Source organism: Thermobia domestica, chromosome 16, assembly GCF_964235325.1.
Source record: "Thermobia domestica chromosome 16, izTheDome1.hap1.1, whole genome shotgun sequence".
Lineage (NCBI taxonomy): Eukaryota > Metazoa > Arthropoda > Insecta > Zygentoma > Lepismatidae > Thermobia > Thermobia domestica.
The window spans coordinates 37,900,865-37,920,325 of record NC_137469.1 but is presented as its reverse complement, the minus strand read 5'-3'; the positions used below and the strand labels follow the sequence as shown (position 1 = coordinate 37,920,325).

The window sequence follows — 19,461 nt, the reverse complement described above, 5'->3', positions numbered from 1 at the left end:
GGTTCACAGCCTATTTCCGGATGGGATGTGGATGATGAGCTGCAGGCCTGGATATCGGACTGTGAGTCGAGATGGAAGAGAGTTTGGAAGCTTTATATTTCGGGCCAAATTTGAGTTCTATTTTCCGTAGATGATTGGCTTGGTGAGTGTGTCAGTGACTGCTGATGACGAGCCCATACGGGCCCGGTAGGTTCGGTGTCACTAGTCAGTGATACATTCGACACGGCATGTCGTCTCAAGGAAAGGGAACATCATACAAAACACAGAAAACACAAATTAAGTCAATTCATTTTATTATTATTATTTATACATTATATATATATATATATATATATATATATATATATATATATATATATATATATATATATATATATATTTTTCTTTATTATTATTTACTTTAATTTTTTTTTTAAAGTTAAAAATCTTGGATATGGATCATACTGTTTACAAAATCTTCTGGCATCAAATAATTGGAAAATCATTCACACCATTATAGATTTTCTACAACTAAATGAAATTCAAATATAAAATAAATAAAAACGGACTAATCTGATAAAGCAATTTAGCGAAAACTCACAATTAGAAGATTATAATTGAAATTTATTTTTAAGAACAGTCCGTATAATCAAATTGACAAAATATAATAATTTTTATATCCAAGTTTGATAAAAATTTAAAAAAAAATAATTTTATGTATATCAACAGAGATCAACAATTTCAGAGAAGACCTAATTATTTGATTTCAAGGATTATACGGAACCGCACTGACAAGGAATTTTTAACTTAAATTTTGGACTATTAAAGACAGAATAAAACAAAGCAAACCAACAAAGTGTAATAGGGAATATAGTTCGCAGCTGCCTAAATAAAACCTAAACCCTAGTTCTGGGTAAAGTTTGTAGTAGATTTCGAAGTAGAAGAAGAAGAAGATACGAATGTGTTTTCATTGCTTGTGCTAGGCGGGTAATGCGATTGATATAAGTAAGTGGTTTAAAGTTGTGTATGTGTTCGTAAAACAGAAAAATGGAAAATAATAATATGCATAATAACAGAATGTAGATAGAATTCTGTTCTAATCTGCATTCAAATGTCCTGTGTAAGTAAGTGGAATAGAAGATCCTTTACCGTATACTTAATCGGAATCAGAAGTTACGCTCAGAATCATACTATTCTTCATCAGCTGATCGATCATTCCTTTCTTAATTTTTCATCAAATCCAGAATGCAAGGGTATTCCTATTTGATCTAATCTGAAGTGCAAGTATGCAGTAAGGTAATGCTTGTCTGTTTTTTTGGCATTTGTGCCGTATCGCCGAACCATTTTGAAAATTGAAAAAAGGCACCAAAATGTATTGCATTCGGTTATATTTTATTGGATTACATTAAGTTACGTTAGATTATGTTACATTAGGCGTGCAGTATTACTTTAATACGGATCTATAGGATAAGTATTAGTAGAGGCAGGAGTAATAGTAATAGTAGGAACGGGTTAGAAGCCCGGCAGGGGTTGGTTGGGTTTTGTTTTCGACATGAAATGGGCAAATTAAAGACTTGCCAATTTTTTTTTTTCTGTACATTTTGCAATTTATGGATCCGTGTAGTAAAACAAGTGTACCTCTCCGCGAAATAGTCCATCCGCCTCCACATACAGTGCCACTAACAACATGAAAAACAATCAACAAATATAACCACTTTCTTTAACTTTTACTATTCCCCTTACCTGCCTTGTTCTCATTCTTTCTCCCAAACTTAAATAAATTTTCCAATTGACCCGTAAATTTCCTAAAATTGGACCGGCGATACGGCACTTAACCCGTTTTTTTTTTTTTTTTTTTCAGAGGTCTCTGGAAAATAAATATGATTCACACTTTGAAACTTTACTATCCAACTTGCGTTCCTTATTAAGTATCAGTGGGTAAACTTTACAAGACACGCTCCAGCTGCGCATCGATAAGTAGGGCCCTTTTAAAAAGTATAGAAGAGTAGGGTAGGGGTTAGGAAAAGGTTAGCTTAAGGTTAAATAAGTTTTGATCCATTTGCATAAGATTATTAGTGTGTAATTTCTCGTTTCTGAGTGAGTATACCTGCTAGAGCAGGCGTTGTAAAGTTAACCCGTATCAATACCATCTCTTGTTTGAATGTGTTCTTTTTCAACATCATCGAGTATCCTTTCTACAGAAATTAACTTCTCGGTATGGATCCTTTTACATGTTACGGCAACATACAATGGATGGCTAAAGAAGCTATTGTTAACTTTCTACTATTCAATGGACTCGTAAGAGTCAATTAGTGATTAAATGTATTACAAATTAGATAGTACAGTAACTCAAGAAGGATGACATATATTTAGTTCTCATTTAAATGACAAGATCATTGAAAGAAATTGCTCATCTTTTGAAGCTCTCTCGTGTCTTAAAAGAAAAAAACTAAATATTCCTCCATCGGTACTGGTCAAGTTTTGGCACACCGTATTTAGCAAAGTTCGCAACTAAAATTCATTCCTCTCCCTGGAAAGATATTTATAAGGGACAAATTTCTCCAGGTGACAGAATTAAATACAAAGTAATATATCTGTATTTTACGTTTACTAGTGTAGACTTACAGGTTTAAAATCGTTACATGTGCTTTACGACGGGTAAAATTTGGGACTGCATATTAAAGATGACCGTATTATATACTATTTTCCACCGGCAGTGTATTGCTGCACAGTGTACAAAAGCTGTGCCGTATTTTATATACAAGTGGTGCGTTACTAGTATGAAACCATGACAAGTGCTATTAAAAAAGTCGTAATTATTGGCAAAACACACTTGTTTCGGTAAGTCTTTACTTTGACTCCAACTGTGACTTTAATCGGTTCTTATAGGTTCAGTTACTTCCTGGAACTGTTTGTGCGTGAGTCACTTGTTAGAACTGTTCGTGCCTGTTTGGTGTGACGTCTTAGTTCATATTTTTCCCACTAGGTGTTTGTGTAGTCATATGGTAGTTGGTTAGTAGTCACATGTTCTGTGTGCATGTATGTGTGCGCTGCTGTTTGTGGCATGCGGGAGCGCGTAATTGAATTGGTTGAATGGAGTTAGAGAAAACCTATCATAGTTGTGGTGTAAACTGAAGATATTTTCGACGTATTCTAAAAGTGGACGTTTATTGGTTTCTTGTTTGTAATAATAGCAAGTGTGCTCGGTTTAATAAAACGACGTGTGTGCGGAAAGGAACATTTTTCAGTAATGTTGAGTATTGTGCATGTGTTCTTGGTATCTTATTTTTTCGTGTGTGGAATCAGCAGTTATGAGTTCATTATTCATGAGATTTCTCCTATGGCGAAATGGTGAGTGTTTTCTTTTTTTAATTCATATTATTTTTATTCTTGATTTGTTTTGCATTTGAATATTAGGCAAAGTATTTGGTTTGCTGCTGCTTGTCCTATTGTCTTGTTGAGATGTAATTTTTTTTTCTTTGTCATGCACTGATTTATGATTAGAGACGAGTGTTTTTTTTTTTTTTTTTTAATTTTTCCCTTCTTATCTTAGCTTTATAGTAGTGGTGTGATTATTTATTATTATTTTGGATGTTTTTATGGTACTTGAGCGGGGGGGTTGGGGGGCGGTAGCCCCCCATTTAGATCTCAAAATTCATAGTCACCGCTTCACCTGAATTGATGTTTAGTAACATTGTGGCCCTTGTACTTATAGTATAATTCTTAACTTCGTATAGTAACATTGTGGCCCTTGTACTTATAGTATAATTCTTAACATCGTATAGTAACATTGTGGCCCTTGTACTTATAGTATAATTCTTAACATCGTACATTACTTTCACTGTGTTAGTAATTGTAATCGATTCATGTGATCCGGTTCCGGGAGCAGTTTAGGAATGATTCCTAAACTGCTCCGGGAACCGGATCACATGAATCGGTTGAAGTCACAGTTGGAGTCAAAGTAAAAATTTGCCCTTGTTTCCATTATCCTCGCTTACACATATACCCACTGTCGCTGACACACTTGTTTCTTTCGGAGAGGCCGCGGTGGCTCAGTGGTAGAGCGTTCACCTCTGGTGCTTGGGGTCCCGGGTTCGATCCCAGCCCCCGCCAAGTGAACTTTGTGGTGGACAAACACCGTGTGCGTGGTTTATCTCGGGGTTCTCCCGTTTTCTCCCACTTTCTTCATTCCACCATTTCATTCATTACTCATCATCACCGTCTCCTTTAGCCTACCCGGCATAAACGTGGGACGTAAAACTCAAAAATTTCATTTCATTTCACACTTGTTTCTTTCGGACGCACACACGGGCCCACCAGCTCGCCCTGACTCGGTTAGATTTCATTAGTGTTTTTAATGGCCACCTAACACAGGTTTGTTTTTTGTACTAGTTCTTATGGCATATTTATACGCAAATCGTAAGAGAGTTGTAATATTTGAGTTACTTCTTCTAGTTTCCTTGAATTTTATCTATACGAAATGGGGTAATTTTATGTGGCCCATAACAAATCTATTGGAGAACAATAAGAAAGAAAGTAGTGAAAGAGGTGTAATTTTTTAACAGTTATTTCGAGTAGTGTGTCAAGGCTTGACCTGCACGCCTCCGTCAATTAGAAGGACGAAATGAAAGGCCTTTATTTTATTTTATTTTATTTATTTATTTGTATTTTAACAATGTAACAGTCGTAACCTAATAATACGTCTTAAGTCTCATGCAGTCCCTTATTATCACTGTTAGTAGTGTTAAAGAGAATTAGGTAGAAGTATTTTGATGAATCAATTGTGCTATGGCACTCGGACTTTTCTCGTCCAGCTGAAGTTAAGGATCATCACTTGAAATAATTGATGAAAAGGTATAATTCTTTCACTAATTTCCTCTTCATTATTCTCCAAGAGATTTCCGCTGTTCGACACAATAACCTACATAGCATAAGGATCCATTAGAAATATTTGTTAGATAATTACCAATTTTTTATGATTTGTGTGTAAAATATAGCGTCCGGACATGTACCATAAACATTGCTGTAAAATAAGACCAACCGGTACTAGGTGGCCCCTAAAAGGATAAATGTTATCTTAAAAGTTAGTGCAGGGCGAAGTTGGTGAACTTGTGTGGAGGTGCGTCCAAAGGGAGCAGCGCACGTCAGCGATGGTGGATATGCACGTAAGCAAAAGTTATAACAACACAAAGTTTACGTTGTTATACAAGTTCTTGTAGCTATAGTTTTACACTAGTAACGCTGCAGTTTTAAATATAAAATACTTCTCTTGTAAGCCTTGCAGAAATATTCCATATACAGCTGTATTACTTACTATTTTAGTCTTCCCCCTGCAGAAATTTGTCCGTTATAAAAATCTTTTTGCGTCCAGAGTATTGAATTTTACCTGTAAATTTTGCAGAATGTGATGTGCCTAAAGTCGACGAGTACCTTTTTTTTTTTTTTTTTTCAATGCAATTTTGCTTAGAATGCTTGTGCATGTTAACTTTAGGGGTACGTCAGGAAAACACGGTGTTGATCTATTTTAAGTAACCATATATTTATAAAGCTTAGGGAAGAAATGGAGTAGATAGGGAGTATGGGGCAAATACCATTGCAAAGTTACCTCTATTCCCATCATATTGTACTATGTAAACAGTTCATACTTCATACGTATAAAGTAATATTACTAACAGAAATATATGTTTATACATGATTCATTATAAAAGAGACGACTTTGTAAGATATTTAACGTGTTAAAATGTTTGTTTTCAGCTAAGGAAATGGCGAATATCTGTGGAGTGATGCGAAACTAACATCGTAGTTCGTATAATAATATATCACTTCTTCGCGGCTCCACTGGAGCGACATTTTTGCATTCGTGTTTTGTGGCAACGTAGCACAAATTGGTTTGTTTTTTGCACGTTTTTGTCATACTGAAAAGGTAGTGGAAGTTAACGGAATAAATTGCGTTTATTTTCTGCATGAGGAAATTTTTTCATGGTATATCAATCTGTACCTAGCTACTTGTTCATGCGCCAAGAATATAACACTATAGAACATGGTTTCTCAGGCTGTGGTACACGGAGCGCTATTGGATGGTATGCATGACTGTTGCAAAGTTGCTTGAAAATATTCTCTTGCTTCAGATAAGTAATGTCATGTGTGGTCGATTCGAAGACCCAGTCTTACGATTTTCCTAGCATCCTTTTTCTTCTTATAAAACAAAAAATCTAGAATATCTGGAGATTTTTTGTCAGACACAACCTTCTTCTGTATCCTTTGTTTGATTTTTGTCAAAATCTAATCAGCTCGAGAGAAATTGGTTAATAATTTGTGCTTAACTAAATTTTAGGACTATTACTTCAGCCGTTTTTAATATTATCAGTGTTGAAATAATCGCGGATTCTTATATCATTCTAAAAACTACATAAACGTATTCAGGGGATCTCAAAATATGAAGATTAGATGAAATTCGTAATTTAATAAAACCACGTCATTCCAATAATTTTCCCCTCCCTTGTCGGGAGAGTCAAAAATGTTCAAAGGTATGAGCAAACACAACACAATTAGGATCATTCGTACTAAACATAAAAAACTTTTCTTCATTAATTGTTATCATTATTGTTAAAACTTGTGTAAGAATGTACTTAAATACCATGTTTACTCGCGTAATAGTCGCACTTTAAGTTTGAAGTAAAAATATTCGCCCCAAAAAAAATCTCGCATAAAAGTCGCAGTCTGCGGGATTTTTGTCTTTGTGAACGAGACTTCCTTCGAAATTGTTTATCTTGCGCGAATCCGAGCAAAAAAACTTCTCGTGTTTACTGATACGTAATACCGTGACCCATCTGTCAACAAAGATCAGATAACCTACTTACACCCTCCATTTTATGTTGACACAATGCTGTTTGTATCAAAATTCGAAACTATTTTGATCATAGCGATAATTGAATGGCACCTTTCCTCGCGTAATAGTAGCAGTTGGATTTTCGCATTTAGAAATTGGTACAAAAAGTGCGACTATTACGCGAGTAAATCCGGTGATATGATACTTCAATTTAAATTTTAAAAATGTATTAGTATCGAGACACTATCATAGGAGACAGGTGGCAAGATTGTATCGGTACTTCTGCATATATTCTAGAACGTTTGACAGTATTCTGTGTTACGTTGTGTTTTCTTCATCTGTTGAATGTTGTAGCATAATATATAAACCTATTGGTCGGCACTTATTTAAAGAAGTAAAATCTTAGCAAGGAACTAATTCCCTTAAAGTGTACAGGTTCGCTGTTTTGGAATATGAGCTACTGTAATTTCATCGCCACAGGGAACTTTTTACTAAATCTGAGCAACAATTATAAGCAGGACTCTGAAAATCTTGCTTGCAAGTACTCGCCAGCCAAAATATCTAGTAGCCAGGCCATTTTCCAGTCACAGTGTTTATATATATATATAATAAAAAAAATCACTTTGCGATACACTAATCATATCAATACATTTTTTATTTTGTTTATTGGCAGGTCTCTTACAAATAATAAAAAAATGGCATCTGCTATTTATTTTTGAATTCACGTTTTTGATTGATCGTGTTTTACTCGCCAGTGTGCAAAAAAAAAAAAAAGTTTTTGCCACTGGCGAGCAGACGAGTGGATTTTTTCCAAGCCTTGGTTATACGGTCCCATGTATATAGGGTGTTTCAAAATAACACCAACAACATTTGGGAGGTGATTCTTGACACCAGGATAAGTTGAAAAGTATAGACCAACCTGGGTGCACAAATGCTTCCTTTCAGACTTAGAGGCTGCCGAAAACATAAAAAAAAAAAATAAGTTTAAAGGTCCATAGCTCCAATACTATGGGACCTACTGTAGTCGGTCAAGACTTTATTTAGGAACTAGTATGTTCCCTACCCAAATATCCATGTTTCAGAATCCTAAGGTACTTCCGCAACAATTTTTATAGGGGTAGTTGGAGAATACTTCAAATTATATACCCTTAGCCAAACTGCCTCCATAAAAATTGTTACATGAGTACCTTAGGATTCTGAAATATGTATGTTTGGATAGCGCACATATTAATTCCTAAGTGAAGTCTGGACCCGACTACTGTAGGTCCCATAGTACTGGAGCTATAGACCTTTAAACTTCATTTTTTCATGTTTTCGGCAGGCTATATCTGCGAAAGGAAAAATTTATGCACTCAGGTTGGGTATACTTTTAATCTTATTTTGGGTGTTAGGAATCACATCCCAATCGGTCGGTATATATATATTCACGGCCAAATGGGGAGAAATTCGTATGGAAGGTGGAGAGACAAGTGAAAAAGTTCGTACAACAACATGTCGGGAAATCCATGGTTACAGAATTACAACTATTATTCGCTTGATGCTGGTTGGGAAATTGACTATAATGTCAGTGACCATAATTACATATCAATGTGTAATGTGACCCTATAATGTCAGTGATACATCAATGGAAGAAATATGGACTACAGATTCCAACGAAGTCACATTTGTGCCCATTGCGCTGATCCGTAGAAGCAGCATAATTAAAAAATAAAATACTATTAACAAAAATGTGTGCGTTTATTTCCTTATAGTAAGTTCGAACACTGCCAGCCATCAATAGTACAGCAACACAAGCACATTCACGAATTTGAATTTGAACTTATTAATGGTCTTTAAGCAACTCAGGCTGGGATAGGGGAAGGCCAAGGATGTGGAAAGACAGGAGCCCTGGCTTTACATAAGATTCCTTTCCGGTCCTCGCCTAGTGGTACTGAGGAAAACGAGTGGAAAACTCGATCAGGATGGAGCAAGGATTGTGCCTACCCTCGATCTACCAATGCCACTTAGCAGGCAGACATCGTGCAGGAAATGTGACTAAGGAAAGAAATAGGGAAATGTTGAACGCAAAATGTCCTGCTGTCAGTTATGGGTAGCAACATGACTATCAGAAGGGTAGTAATCGAAGATTGTGTGCGACACATCTCAACATATGGTTGTTCCTGCCACGAATTAAATGTTCTTAAATTCCTCAACGATAGAATTAGTTGATTAATTCGTTCAGAATTGTATCCAAGCAACCTATTATAAACTCAAGTGAAGTAATTTGCGTACCCTTTCCTTTGTAAGCTGTTAAGTACAATACTATTTCCTCCTTTAAATTTATTTGGTTCTTCAGTACAAAACTATTACCGTTAATTCAACCTCAGAAAAAATCAGGTGTATCCAAAATATTCGAAAATTATCCTAATGCTTATTTTTATTACATGATATGGTTGTACTTTACTTGTTTGTGTAAAACCAGGTCATGAAAAGCGGGATCCACTTTTAAATTGGGGTTCAGGTACTATCAATGTGTAATGACTTCTGTAACCAAAACAGAAGCAACCCACTCAAGTTACGAACTTATAATCGTAAAAGATATGGATAAGACCCGAATTAAGCATTCTAACGAGTTACTAATGTGACATAAAATTTTTACATATGGATGCAGCGGTTTGTTTTATTACTTAATAATATACTTTTTTCTGTCGTAGTAGCCTGAAACTGATGAAGGATGCAGAAGGCTACACGTATGAAGAGGGAACTGGAGATTATGAGGACCAATCCTCCTCCAGGGATTTCGTGTTTTCCTAGAGAAGACTCAATGGATGTTTTAGATGCCAGTAAGTTCAGATTTTCAGTATATTGAATTGTTTCTCTCTTTGCTTATTTGTTTATTGCTTATATGATTATTATTTTTTTTTTTTTAATAGTTAACGTTCTACGGTATTCTCTTTACGCTAGGAATCTAACCTGGAACCATTTGCACCACAGACGTACGCGTTAGCAACTAGACCAGCAGGGAGGACTATCTCAATGCTTATGTTTACTTGGCATTACTAGTTTTCTATAAGAAAGAATACTGTGTAGGAATCATCAGACACACACTCAGCGTCCAGTTGGACAGTAATGCGCATACCTCAAGGATTCATTAGGATTGTTTTACAGATCAATGTATGGTGCTAGTGTACGGGTAACTGTAATGATGCGTCGGCCACTGTGCAAAGATCTCATGTTCGAACCCCCTGGCTAGCATTGACCAAGTTTCCTAAGATTTTCCTCAGTCCTACTAGTCAAATCTTGTAATTATTTTGGGGTCACGGTGACAGTGGTATTGCACTCGTCTGTGGTGCTTTGGATTCTTGGTTTGATTTCGGCCCTTGCTAAGTGAACTTTGTGCTAGACAAACACCATGCGTGGGTGTTCTTCAGGTTCTCCCGTTTCCTCCCATTTGCTTCATTCCACCATTTAGTTCATTATCATCATCACCATCTCCTTTAGCCTCCGGGGACAAAGGTGGGACGTTAAACTGAACAAAGATCTTGATTATTTTAATCCCTCTCAGATCTAGTGGCTAACACATAGGTTTGGTAACTTTTGAAAATGGAAATACCAGACACCCTCCTGGAGTATGTATATTCTTAAGAGTGTGACATTATCGTTTGTCAAAAATGAGAAAAACCTAAAAGTGGTTATTTCACATAAAATTGAGCGATTCGGAATTCGAATTTAATAACTTCAGTTACTTTTGAAGCATTCTTACTTATTCTAGTTTTGGTTGAGTCGACACATGTAATTTTTGTAGTCTACCATCAATAATACATTGTATTTAAAACAGAAAAGCAAAATATAATTGGCAATATAGTTATGCATGTACAAAATATACTTGAAAAGTAAGTCTTACTAGTTTCGCTGGGGCAGGTAATGTCTCATAAAGTCTACATACTTTTACTGGATCTGGATGCATTATTTAATTGGAAGATATAGCTGAGGATGAAGCAGTGCTAGCTGCTCTCTTGAATATGTACACTCATGTCCAAAATTATTGTCGCATGTCTATAAATATGTTGTTCTAGAAATATAATTTGATAACGAATTCTCCTGGTACTTTTTATAATATTAGTATGTATATAATCGGCAAAGACATGTATGTGGCAAATTTCATGTCAGTGAAAGCTCGTATAGCCAACTTACGCACAAAAGTATTATTTGTCCTTCTACAGGGATTGCAACCGGACTTTGCAGATACGCTTCGTACTATCATTCACTTCTCTATCTTTGATTAGTATTTATCAAGATATTTATTGGGCATTATTAAGTACGTTATTAATTTCTCTTAATTAATTAATTGTATTACAGGTATTATGGGAACAGAGGGCAGTCCATACGAAACAGGCGTATTCAGATTGGAAATCAACATTCCTGAAAGGTTTGTGAAGCTTCAAGAATTTTTATAGAATTAAATTAAATCTTCAGCTCAAATTCCGCTGCTATTTCCTTTAGGCTATAAAGAACAATGTTACTCTAGGCGAGTGATGATTCGATTAAATAAAAATCATAGAATGAAACCAAAAAAACCTAAGACATGATGTTGTTCATCACAAACTAGGATGGTATGGGATCAAGTGCATGAAAGGTGGATGTAATATTGTGGTTATCGTTAATATCGCGTTTTATATAATTGCCAAATAGCCTAGTACAAATATATATTATGTTGCATAACCTCAAAAATGTTGTAAGTTGTTAACAATGTAAACAAACTCTAATTTTCTTTAGTAACTGCAGAATTTACATGTAATTTCGTTAACAGCGTAGCTAAGATCCATAAAATCTAAACCGTCACAATACACTTAACAAGCAGGCGAATAATTCGGCATATACAGTATATTTAGGAAAAACCGTAGTTTAGTGGTTCGAGCGTTGGACTCATGTCCGCGTGGTACGAAAAAAGAAAAAGTCATCCAAACAAAATCATATTTGGAAGCTCTTACATGCTTTGATCGGTGTTTAGTAATACAGAGCATGAAACAAATATACCCCCCCCCTTTTTTTTTTTTTTTTTTTTACTATTACAGAATGCTTAAAGAGACAACAATAAACTTGCATTTAAGTCAAACAGAAGTGTTTTATTTCCTAAGAGTCCTTTGTAATAATGTATCTTTACAGGTATCCATTTGAACCACCGAGATTACGATTTATAACACCAGTGTATCATCCAAATATTGATGCATCTGGTCGAATATGCCTGGATTTGCTTCGTGCTCCACCTGCTGGTAAATGGCGACCAACAATAAATATTTCAGGAATACTGACTGCTATACAGTTGCTCATGACACAGCCAAACCCAGATGATCCGTTGATGGCTGATATTGTAAGTTTAGGGAAAAGTTTTATATCTTTTCTTAATTCCTATATTAATGATGAAGTAGAATTATACTAATACAAAAAGTATAATTCTTTCTATATAATAATATGATAATATGATATAATAATATGATGAAGTAGAATTATACTAATACAAAAAGTGTAATCTTTCTATAATAATAATGTGTGAATGACCAAGGTATAGGGCAGGGAACATTTGACGCGATCAGGGTGGGAGATATTGGTGGTTGGTGGGTGAATTAATATAGGTAAACAAATTAAACATATACGTGTTGTAAAATGAGTCCAGTATATTGTACTCTAATAAACTTTGAGAATGAACTACATACTAACGTACATAACTTTTAGTGACTTGTACTCCAAATCTCGTGTGATTGGTTGCAGGCTTTTACAAAACAATTCTGATCTTGCACACGTACTCTGCATTCACAAACAGCATTCAGCTAAACTAATACTTCAAACTATTAAGACGAATGTTGACAAATACTACGGCGCCCACAACTTCATGCCAATAATGCACACCATAAATCTTTGGTGGCTATAGTGGAGTTTTGATGACAGAGAAACTCCTTAAACGGCGTAAGCAGTTTAGTAGTTCAGAGCGAACTATTATTGCTGCCAAATGATGCTCAAAGCTCGTTGTACGCCCATTGGCCAAAATTTGCGTGTGACGTTTATGTTTTGTGTGTTGGTAGAATGATGAACCAATGAGTGAGCTCGGGTCTTATGAGTCCAGAAACAAAGCAAAATTTATCTGGGAAAATAACTTCTTAGAAAGTCACTGAACAAAGGGGCCTCTTGTTTCAAAACTGTTAGATTTTCTCGTTATCATCCATCTGCTGGCGACATAAAGGCTGCGCTAGATGTTCTACAACGCAAAATAGGGCTTCATACGCAGTTCACCAAAAGGTTCCTGGAGAAATAGCTTGAATAAAGATTTTATTTATTTTTTCTGAGACCCCAACTATCGATTCCAGCCTTTCATTACATAGTTTTCGACGATTCGCCATATAACCCGGATCTCGCACCAAATGACTACCACCATATGAAGACCTAGCTGGTAATGCATAGCTTTGATGACGACGCAGACCTTCAGGTTGGTGTACAGGAATAGTTGAAGCCAGAGGCGGCAGCTTTTTATGACAATGGACTTCGTAAGTTTGTTCTTCTCTATAAGTGCCTAAACTTGTATGGCGACTATGTCGAAAAATAATGTAAGAGTGTCACTTTAAAATGTATAATAAAACATAACTACTTTTACTTTTCTTTTTATTTATTACAAACATGAATTATTTTCTGGATAGCCTTCTTATCACGATGAAACTTCCACATTAGAGGTGAATTTACGCCTTTTAATTCTTTACCTAACTAACTCTATGGCCTATGGAACCCGGAGGTTCAATGCTGCGTTCACAAAAGCTCTCCATTGACTTCTATCCTTAGCCAACTGGATCCAGTTTCTACTTTGTATTCCAATCTCTGCGAGATCCATCTTAATATTGTCCTCCCATCTGCGCCTAGGTCTTCCTAATGGTCGTTTTCCGATTGGTCTTCCTGTCAAGACTTTGAAAGCGTTTCTACTTTCTGCCATTCTAGCTACATGACCCGTCCACCTAAGCCTCCTAGACTTGACGACCCTAACAATGTTGGGTAAACCATACAACTTATGTAGTTCCTGGTACATAATTCATTATGGTACTTAAAACTGATTATCTTCAATGATTTCCCATCATAGCTTTATATGTTAATCTTGTTTATGTTGTTCTTGAAATGTTTAGAATTTTGATTTTTTCTTTGCTTATACAGAAAAAATAGTTCTCTGTACATTTGTTGCAAGAATTCAATTGCACTCTCCAAGTTATTGCGTCGTTGTTTGCAAATATTAATATTTTTTACTCTTCTGATTAATGCATAGGAAACCAAAAATATATATCTGAAAATATAATATATTTAATTCAGATAGTAGAAAGAAGTATAATGTAAATAAAATGATCAAATTTATTGAAAAGTAAGCTTTGAAAATATTTTCTGCTTATTTCTATATTAATCTATATTTATTTATTTCTATATTAATTAATCTATATTAATTTGTCTCTCAACAGGCAGAGGAATTTAAATTTAATCGGCTTGAATTTAACAAAAAGGCGGAGGAATGGACAAAAAAATATGCCGTTCAGCATTTAGACGAGACGGTAAGTAGGCTTTATGTTCAAATCAGAATACACAGGTTGCGGAAAAATAGTACCACCAAATATCTGAAGCTAATTTTGGCAAGGGGAAAAGAAAGTCCTAGTATATATGGGTCGGTAAACATCTTTCTGTGAGGAAAATCTGGTTTTGAAGCTCCCTAGTATAAACTTTAGACTGACTTAAGCAGTAAGAGTAATCACAGAAATAAATTGAAGTTCTATCTAAACGTCAGGTTATTGGAGATTTTAGTCCTTTTTCATGATTAAGGCCTTATACAGTGATATCTGTTATTTAAAGTGAAGTTGTATGTGAAGAAAGCGTCCCCACCGGAAATCAAACCCAGAGCTCCACACACAGAAAATAGAAACATTAGCTACTGATCAACGAAGCTGCACATAAATAGCTATATTTATAAACCATACATACCTGCAGAACAGATACTAAAAGAGGAAGTTAAGTGACTGCTGAAAATATTGATACCAGTAATAATATGCATTGAGATAGCTTATTGAAACAAATGTTTTATTTCATTTTAGTATGGAAATGCGGATTTTGCGAAGACCAGATAGATCAAAGATTTTTACAAAAATATGTACAAGAGCTGGTTGACAAGTAGTGCGCCTACCTATGAAAGAGTGACTACAAATGTATCAACTGATAACATTTTCTCAGCATAATATCCCTGCAGCGTAACATAGGTGTCCCACCTTTCTCCAGGTTTAACATGTCCTGAAGTAAAAGGATTGATCTTGGTCGTCACATCACTTAGCAACAGCATCGTCCGACGGAAAATGTGTAACACGAAAATATTGCTTCAGTTTGGGGAAGAGATAAACACTGGATGGTGCTAAGTCTGGTGAGTATAACGGATATGACAAGTCGAACTACGCGTCCTTCAGAGTCTAATGAGAGCTCGGAAAATGTGTGGTGGAGCATTATCATGATGGAAAATGACATCTTTGTCAAATTTTCCATGTCTCTTGTGAGCAATGGTGTCTCACATGTTCTGATTACATAATATGATCCTGTGATGCTGCCACCTTTTTGCTGGAAGTCAATAAGGAGAACTGCATCTCAAAAACTACTTGCCATCATGTTCCCAGCAGAAGCCTGCACTTTGTCTCTTTGCAGGTGGAAACTAATAGTGTTTCCACTGCTTCGAGTGTTGTTTTCTGGGTGGATCAGGTTTCGTTTTGTGTCACGAACTGTGTTACAAAATTATCCCGTATCAGCACGGAAGCGCCGTCAATATTGCTCCAAGAGCAGCAGTCTTTGTCGTTGCTAGTAGAGATGGAGGTTTCTGGGAACATTAAGTTTTCTCATCAACAGTTCGTTGCTGATAACGTTCTGCACTCTTCCCTTCGATATGCTCAAAGTCTTAGCGATGTTTGCTGCAGTCTCACGGCGATAATCAAGAATCAGATCGTGCACCATCTTGATATTTTCGTCAGTGGATACTGTTGGCCCTGAGCCTGGTTCGTGTACGATGCTCTGGCGGTCACGTTTGAATTCTGCAACCCATTACTTTACTGGTTATTGCGTATGATAGCGGTTCCTTCTCCAGTGTTTGCAACGTGTCTTCATAACTTCATAAATCTACTTCCCCGCTAAACCCTTTTGTAACAGGGATCGAATGAGTGTACGTTGTTCCAATTTTGTGTCGGCGTCTTCAGATTAAATAAGTGTAAAAATCATGCCTGCTTGCAGAAAGTTTCTCGACTTTCATGGCTTGATAAGATTGTGAAAGCTGACATATTATATTTTGCTACCTCACTATTGAATTAAGCTTATTTGGTTTGAATGTGTACTCCCTTCTCAACACCGAGGCTGTACAAGTCGTGGACTTATAAGTTAAAGAGGAATTTAAAGTTTAAATGTACAAACTATGATATGATATGTTGTACATAGGTATATCATAAGTAAATAGACACCTCTATTTATAAACTTGCCTTTATTGTACCGACTTGATACAGAAACCAAATGGTAAGCATGGCAAATAAAATCATAGTTTGGACATGTTTTTATTTTAAAGGCATTTCTGAAAACTACAAACCTTGCTTTCAAAAGATATATTAGTTACTTTACTTACAGTAATTGTCCTTATATTTGGACATATTTTACGTAAGCACCATGGGCTGACCTTGTAGCTCCTCTGGAACGTGTTAGTATAATCTATCGATATAGGACATCCAACAAAGTTGTTAGTGTGTAATTTTTTTTTTTTTTTTTTTTTGTCATTTACTTTTAGTGTGTAATTTTTTTTGGGGGTCATTTACTTTTTAACTTTATGACAGTGCACTTTCCTTTTGTACTAATAAACCTGTAAATGATTATTAATACCTAATGAACTGATAGGATGCATATTGAATAATAAAACATTAACTTTAAATTCACGAATGACGAAAATCAGAAGAGAGAACAGGGAGTACTTTCAAATATTCAGTTTTTTCGAAATTCTAGCCCAGACAAGCCTTTAGGTTTATGGACACAAATTCAGAAAATTGGTTCTTCATCCCAGAGTTTGAACCAAAGGCGTAAACACGGGCCACACCTTGTGCTGATAGTGAATCAAGTGGGTTCTTTTAAAGTAAATTTAGTGTTGTTGGAGTTTAGCGTCTTTCCCGGCACCGAGGCTATATGAGACGTGGACCTACATTTTAAGGTGAAATCCGAACCTCTAATGAGTATATTGGAAGGCTTTCCCACCGGGACCTCGTGCACCAAAGTCACGCGGGGAGGGCTAAATTCAGTGTTGTGTTTGATGTCAACGAAGTGTAATATTTCTACGGTACAGGAGTGTTACTGGTAATTAGGAGTCCACAAAGCGACGTGAAAATCCTTAAAGGATTCGTACTGATATTGATGACAAGCAATCGTTTAAACGTATAAGGACAAGCTAAAAACATAAGTGTATTATTTTTATCATTATTATCAAATCATGTTTTATTATTTTAATGCTAATATATACACGTATACAAATTTTGGTTTCATTTAATGTAGTGTTATGTCAGTTAGAAAACAAACAAACAAGAACAGAAAGGTTAGAAAATTATGAAGAGATGATAATATTGGGAACCGTACATTATAACACTAATACACACTTTGGGATACTAATTGCATTTTGTGATGTATTTTTGAATGTGCTGTAAATTTAAAATAGGGAATAAGTTCTCTTTCTTCTTCCAGAATACGACAAAAAAGAAAGATAATCAAAACACAGAAGGCAAACGAAGTAGCACAGATGGATTGGCGTCCGAATGCAAGCGCTTAAAAACATGAATATGAAGATTGTGCATGAATCCGAGTTGTACATATATACGTTTAAGTCAGAATAAATTATACTTACATAATTAGAATAACATACACATACTACTGAAAGCACTAACAAATGAATTAATATATTAACAATTTACAAATTAATTAGTATATTAACAAATGAATGTTACAATATTTTTCGGCTTTCATCCACGTTTGTTTATTTTGAGTCGATCTCAGGCAGCGGAACAGCAAAAATTTCAGACAAGCGAACAAAAAGGATAATACGGTTGAAAAAAAAAATCGTTTGGTATTTCTGGGAAATAAGGAATGGATATATTGTGATTCGTTGTAGGAGCGTTAAGATCATTATATATGTGTGGCGGATGAATGTCGGTTTCAGTTGGAGCCGGCTTCATGAGGGATGAAACAGAAATGAGAGCTTTTTCTAGTATGTGTTCTCCCCAAGTCTTGTAAGCATAATTTATGTTGACTTGTATGTGCATTTAATGAAATACGTATACACAATATGAAAACTTATTTTTCTAAGTTAAAAATCAAGTAGTGGTTCGTAGACCAGTCCGGCAGGCTAAATTTGATGCGTTCTACAAGCAGAATATTTTTGGAGTACATGATGTTAATCTGAACGCTGCTCATTCTAGCTGTGGAAATATGTATACTTTAAATAAAAATATATAATTTGACCAAGGCAAACGCCTATTTATTATTAAATCTGTGTTATAGTCCTATATTACGGAGTGTGTCTGATGAAAGTAATGATATACTACCGAAACTGTAAAACAGATTAGTAATAATGAATGTTTGCTTTGGTCAAATTTTATTTTTACTTGTGTAATACTGTTGTAGAGTTAACAACAAAAGTTCTTTCCGTTTGAAAATATTCGTTTGGTAAATGATTTCAGAATCGAAGTACAATTTGAGTAGTTTACACTAAATTAAAAAGAATGTAATTTTCTGTACGTTCCAACCATAGCACCGATATTCCGAAAATAAACTTGACCAAACGGAAATAACTTTTGTCGGTGATTTTTTAAAATTAAAACAGTCATGTAAACAGAAAAATACCTGAAAATAATCATTTTTTTCCACTAAACTTAGTTTTTCCTGCCTTCTGCCGCTCTGTGAATGTTGAAATCTTCAGCCTTATTATAATCATCATAGCATTTCTCAGAAATATATTGTTCTTAAATATTATTTTTAAAAATAACATCATTGTAAAAATACGCAATAATTGACGTTTTTTTCGATGTGTCGTCTGCGTTGTATTTTAAATCCACAAATGTTTGAAAAATTTATATTTTTTTCGGAACGTAAATAGAATAGATTAAACTTAAATAAGCGAAGAATGAAACGCATGCTATATATATATAATATGTAAAATCTATGATTGCCGTATATATCGATTGTAATATTTTGTAAAGATTATTTTATATATAATGTTTTATGCTAATCTAGAAATAAATGATGTGTTATTTTTGTGTTGTATATTAGTGTGTGAATTTTCCCAGTTTCCTTTTCGGTGATTAATATTTGATTAACCAAGAAGGATAGGGAGAATTAGAACAATGCACTGAAACGTTTTAGGTGTCATTCAATAAAGCATTTTATGGCGCACTAAGAACTACTCTGTTCCACCCTAACGTTATACCCGTATTATATCTTCAAGTTTGCCTTATTTTTCCTATTTCAAATTAAGACATCTTTTAAGCAACAGAAAGTTCTGTACAATATGTCGCTAAGAATGCGCCATTTGGGGCACAGAGCAAACCAAAAAAGTTCGAAATAAATTGGAATTCAACATTTTATAGATACCAGTATTACTT

General features: G+C 35.1%; 1 protein-coding gene across 5 annotated transcripts; it reads left to right on the top strand.

The window, feature by feature from the left end:
- The first annotated feature begins 870 nt into the window (after positions 1 to 870).
- On the top strand, positions 871 to 19,123 carry LOC145673022 (ubiquitin-conjugating enzyme E2 T-like). Of its 5 annotated transcripts, none has more exons than XM_081742339.1 (6): positions 871 to 984; positions 9,502 to 9,630; positions 11,147 to 11,216; positions 11,954 to 12,158; positions 14,275 to 14,364; positions 17,549 to 19,123. In XM_081742339.1, the coding sequence occupies exons 2-6, from the start codon at positions 9,522 to 9,524 to the stop codon at positions 17,639 to 17,641; spliced, it is 567 nt and encodes a 188-aa protein (XP_081598465.1). In that variant the 5' UTR covers positions 871 to 984; positions 9,502 to 9,521; the 3' UTR covers positions 17,642 to 19,123. The 5 variants fall into 5 exon arrangements, with proteins under 5 accessions (XP_081598465.1, XP_081598467.1, XP_081598464.1 ...); XM_081742341.1 differs by having other exon boundaries at positions 954 to 980; positions 9,505 to 9,630; XM_081742338.1 differs by having other exon boundaries at positions 954 to 980.
- Positions 19,124 to 19,461: the final 338 nt, after the last annotated feature.

Coding starts and splice junctions, on each gene's coding strand:
- LOC145673022 (XM_081742339.1), top strand. CDS start 9,522: ATGCAGAAGGCTACACGTATGAAGAGGGAACTGGAGATTATGAGGACC. Junction 11,217..11,953: donor GAAATCAACATTCCTGAAAG/GTTTGTGAAGCT, acceptor GTATCTTTACAG/GTATCCATTTGAACCACCGA. Junction 12,159..14,274: donor ATCCGTTGATGGCTGATATT/GTAAGTTTAGGG, acceptor GTCTCTCAACAG/GCAGAGGAATTTAAATTTAA.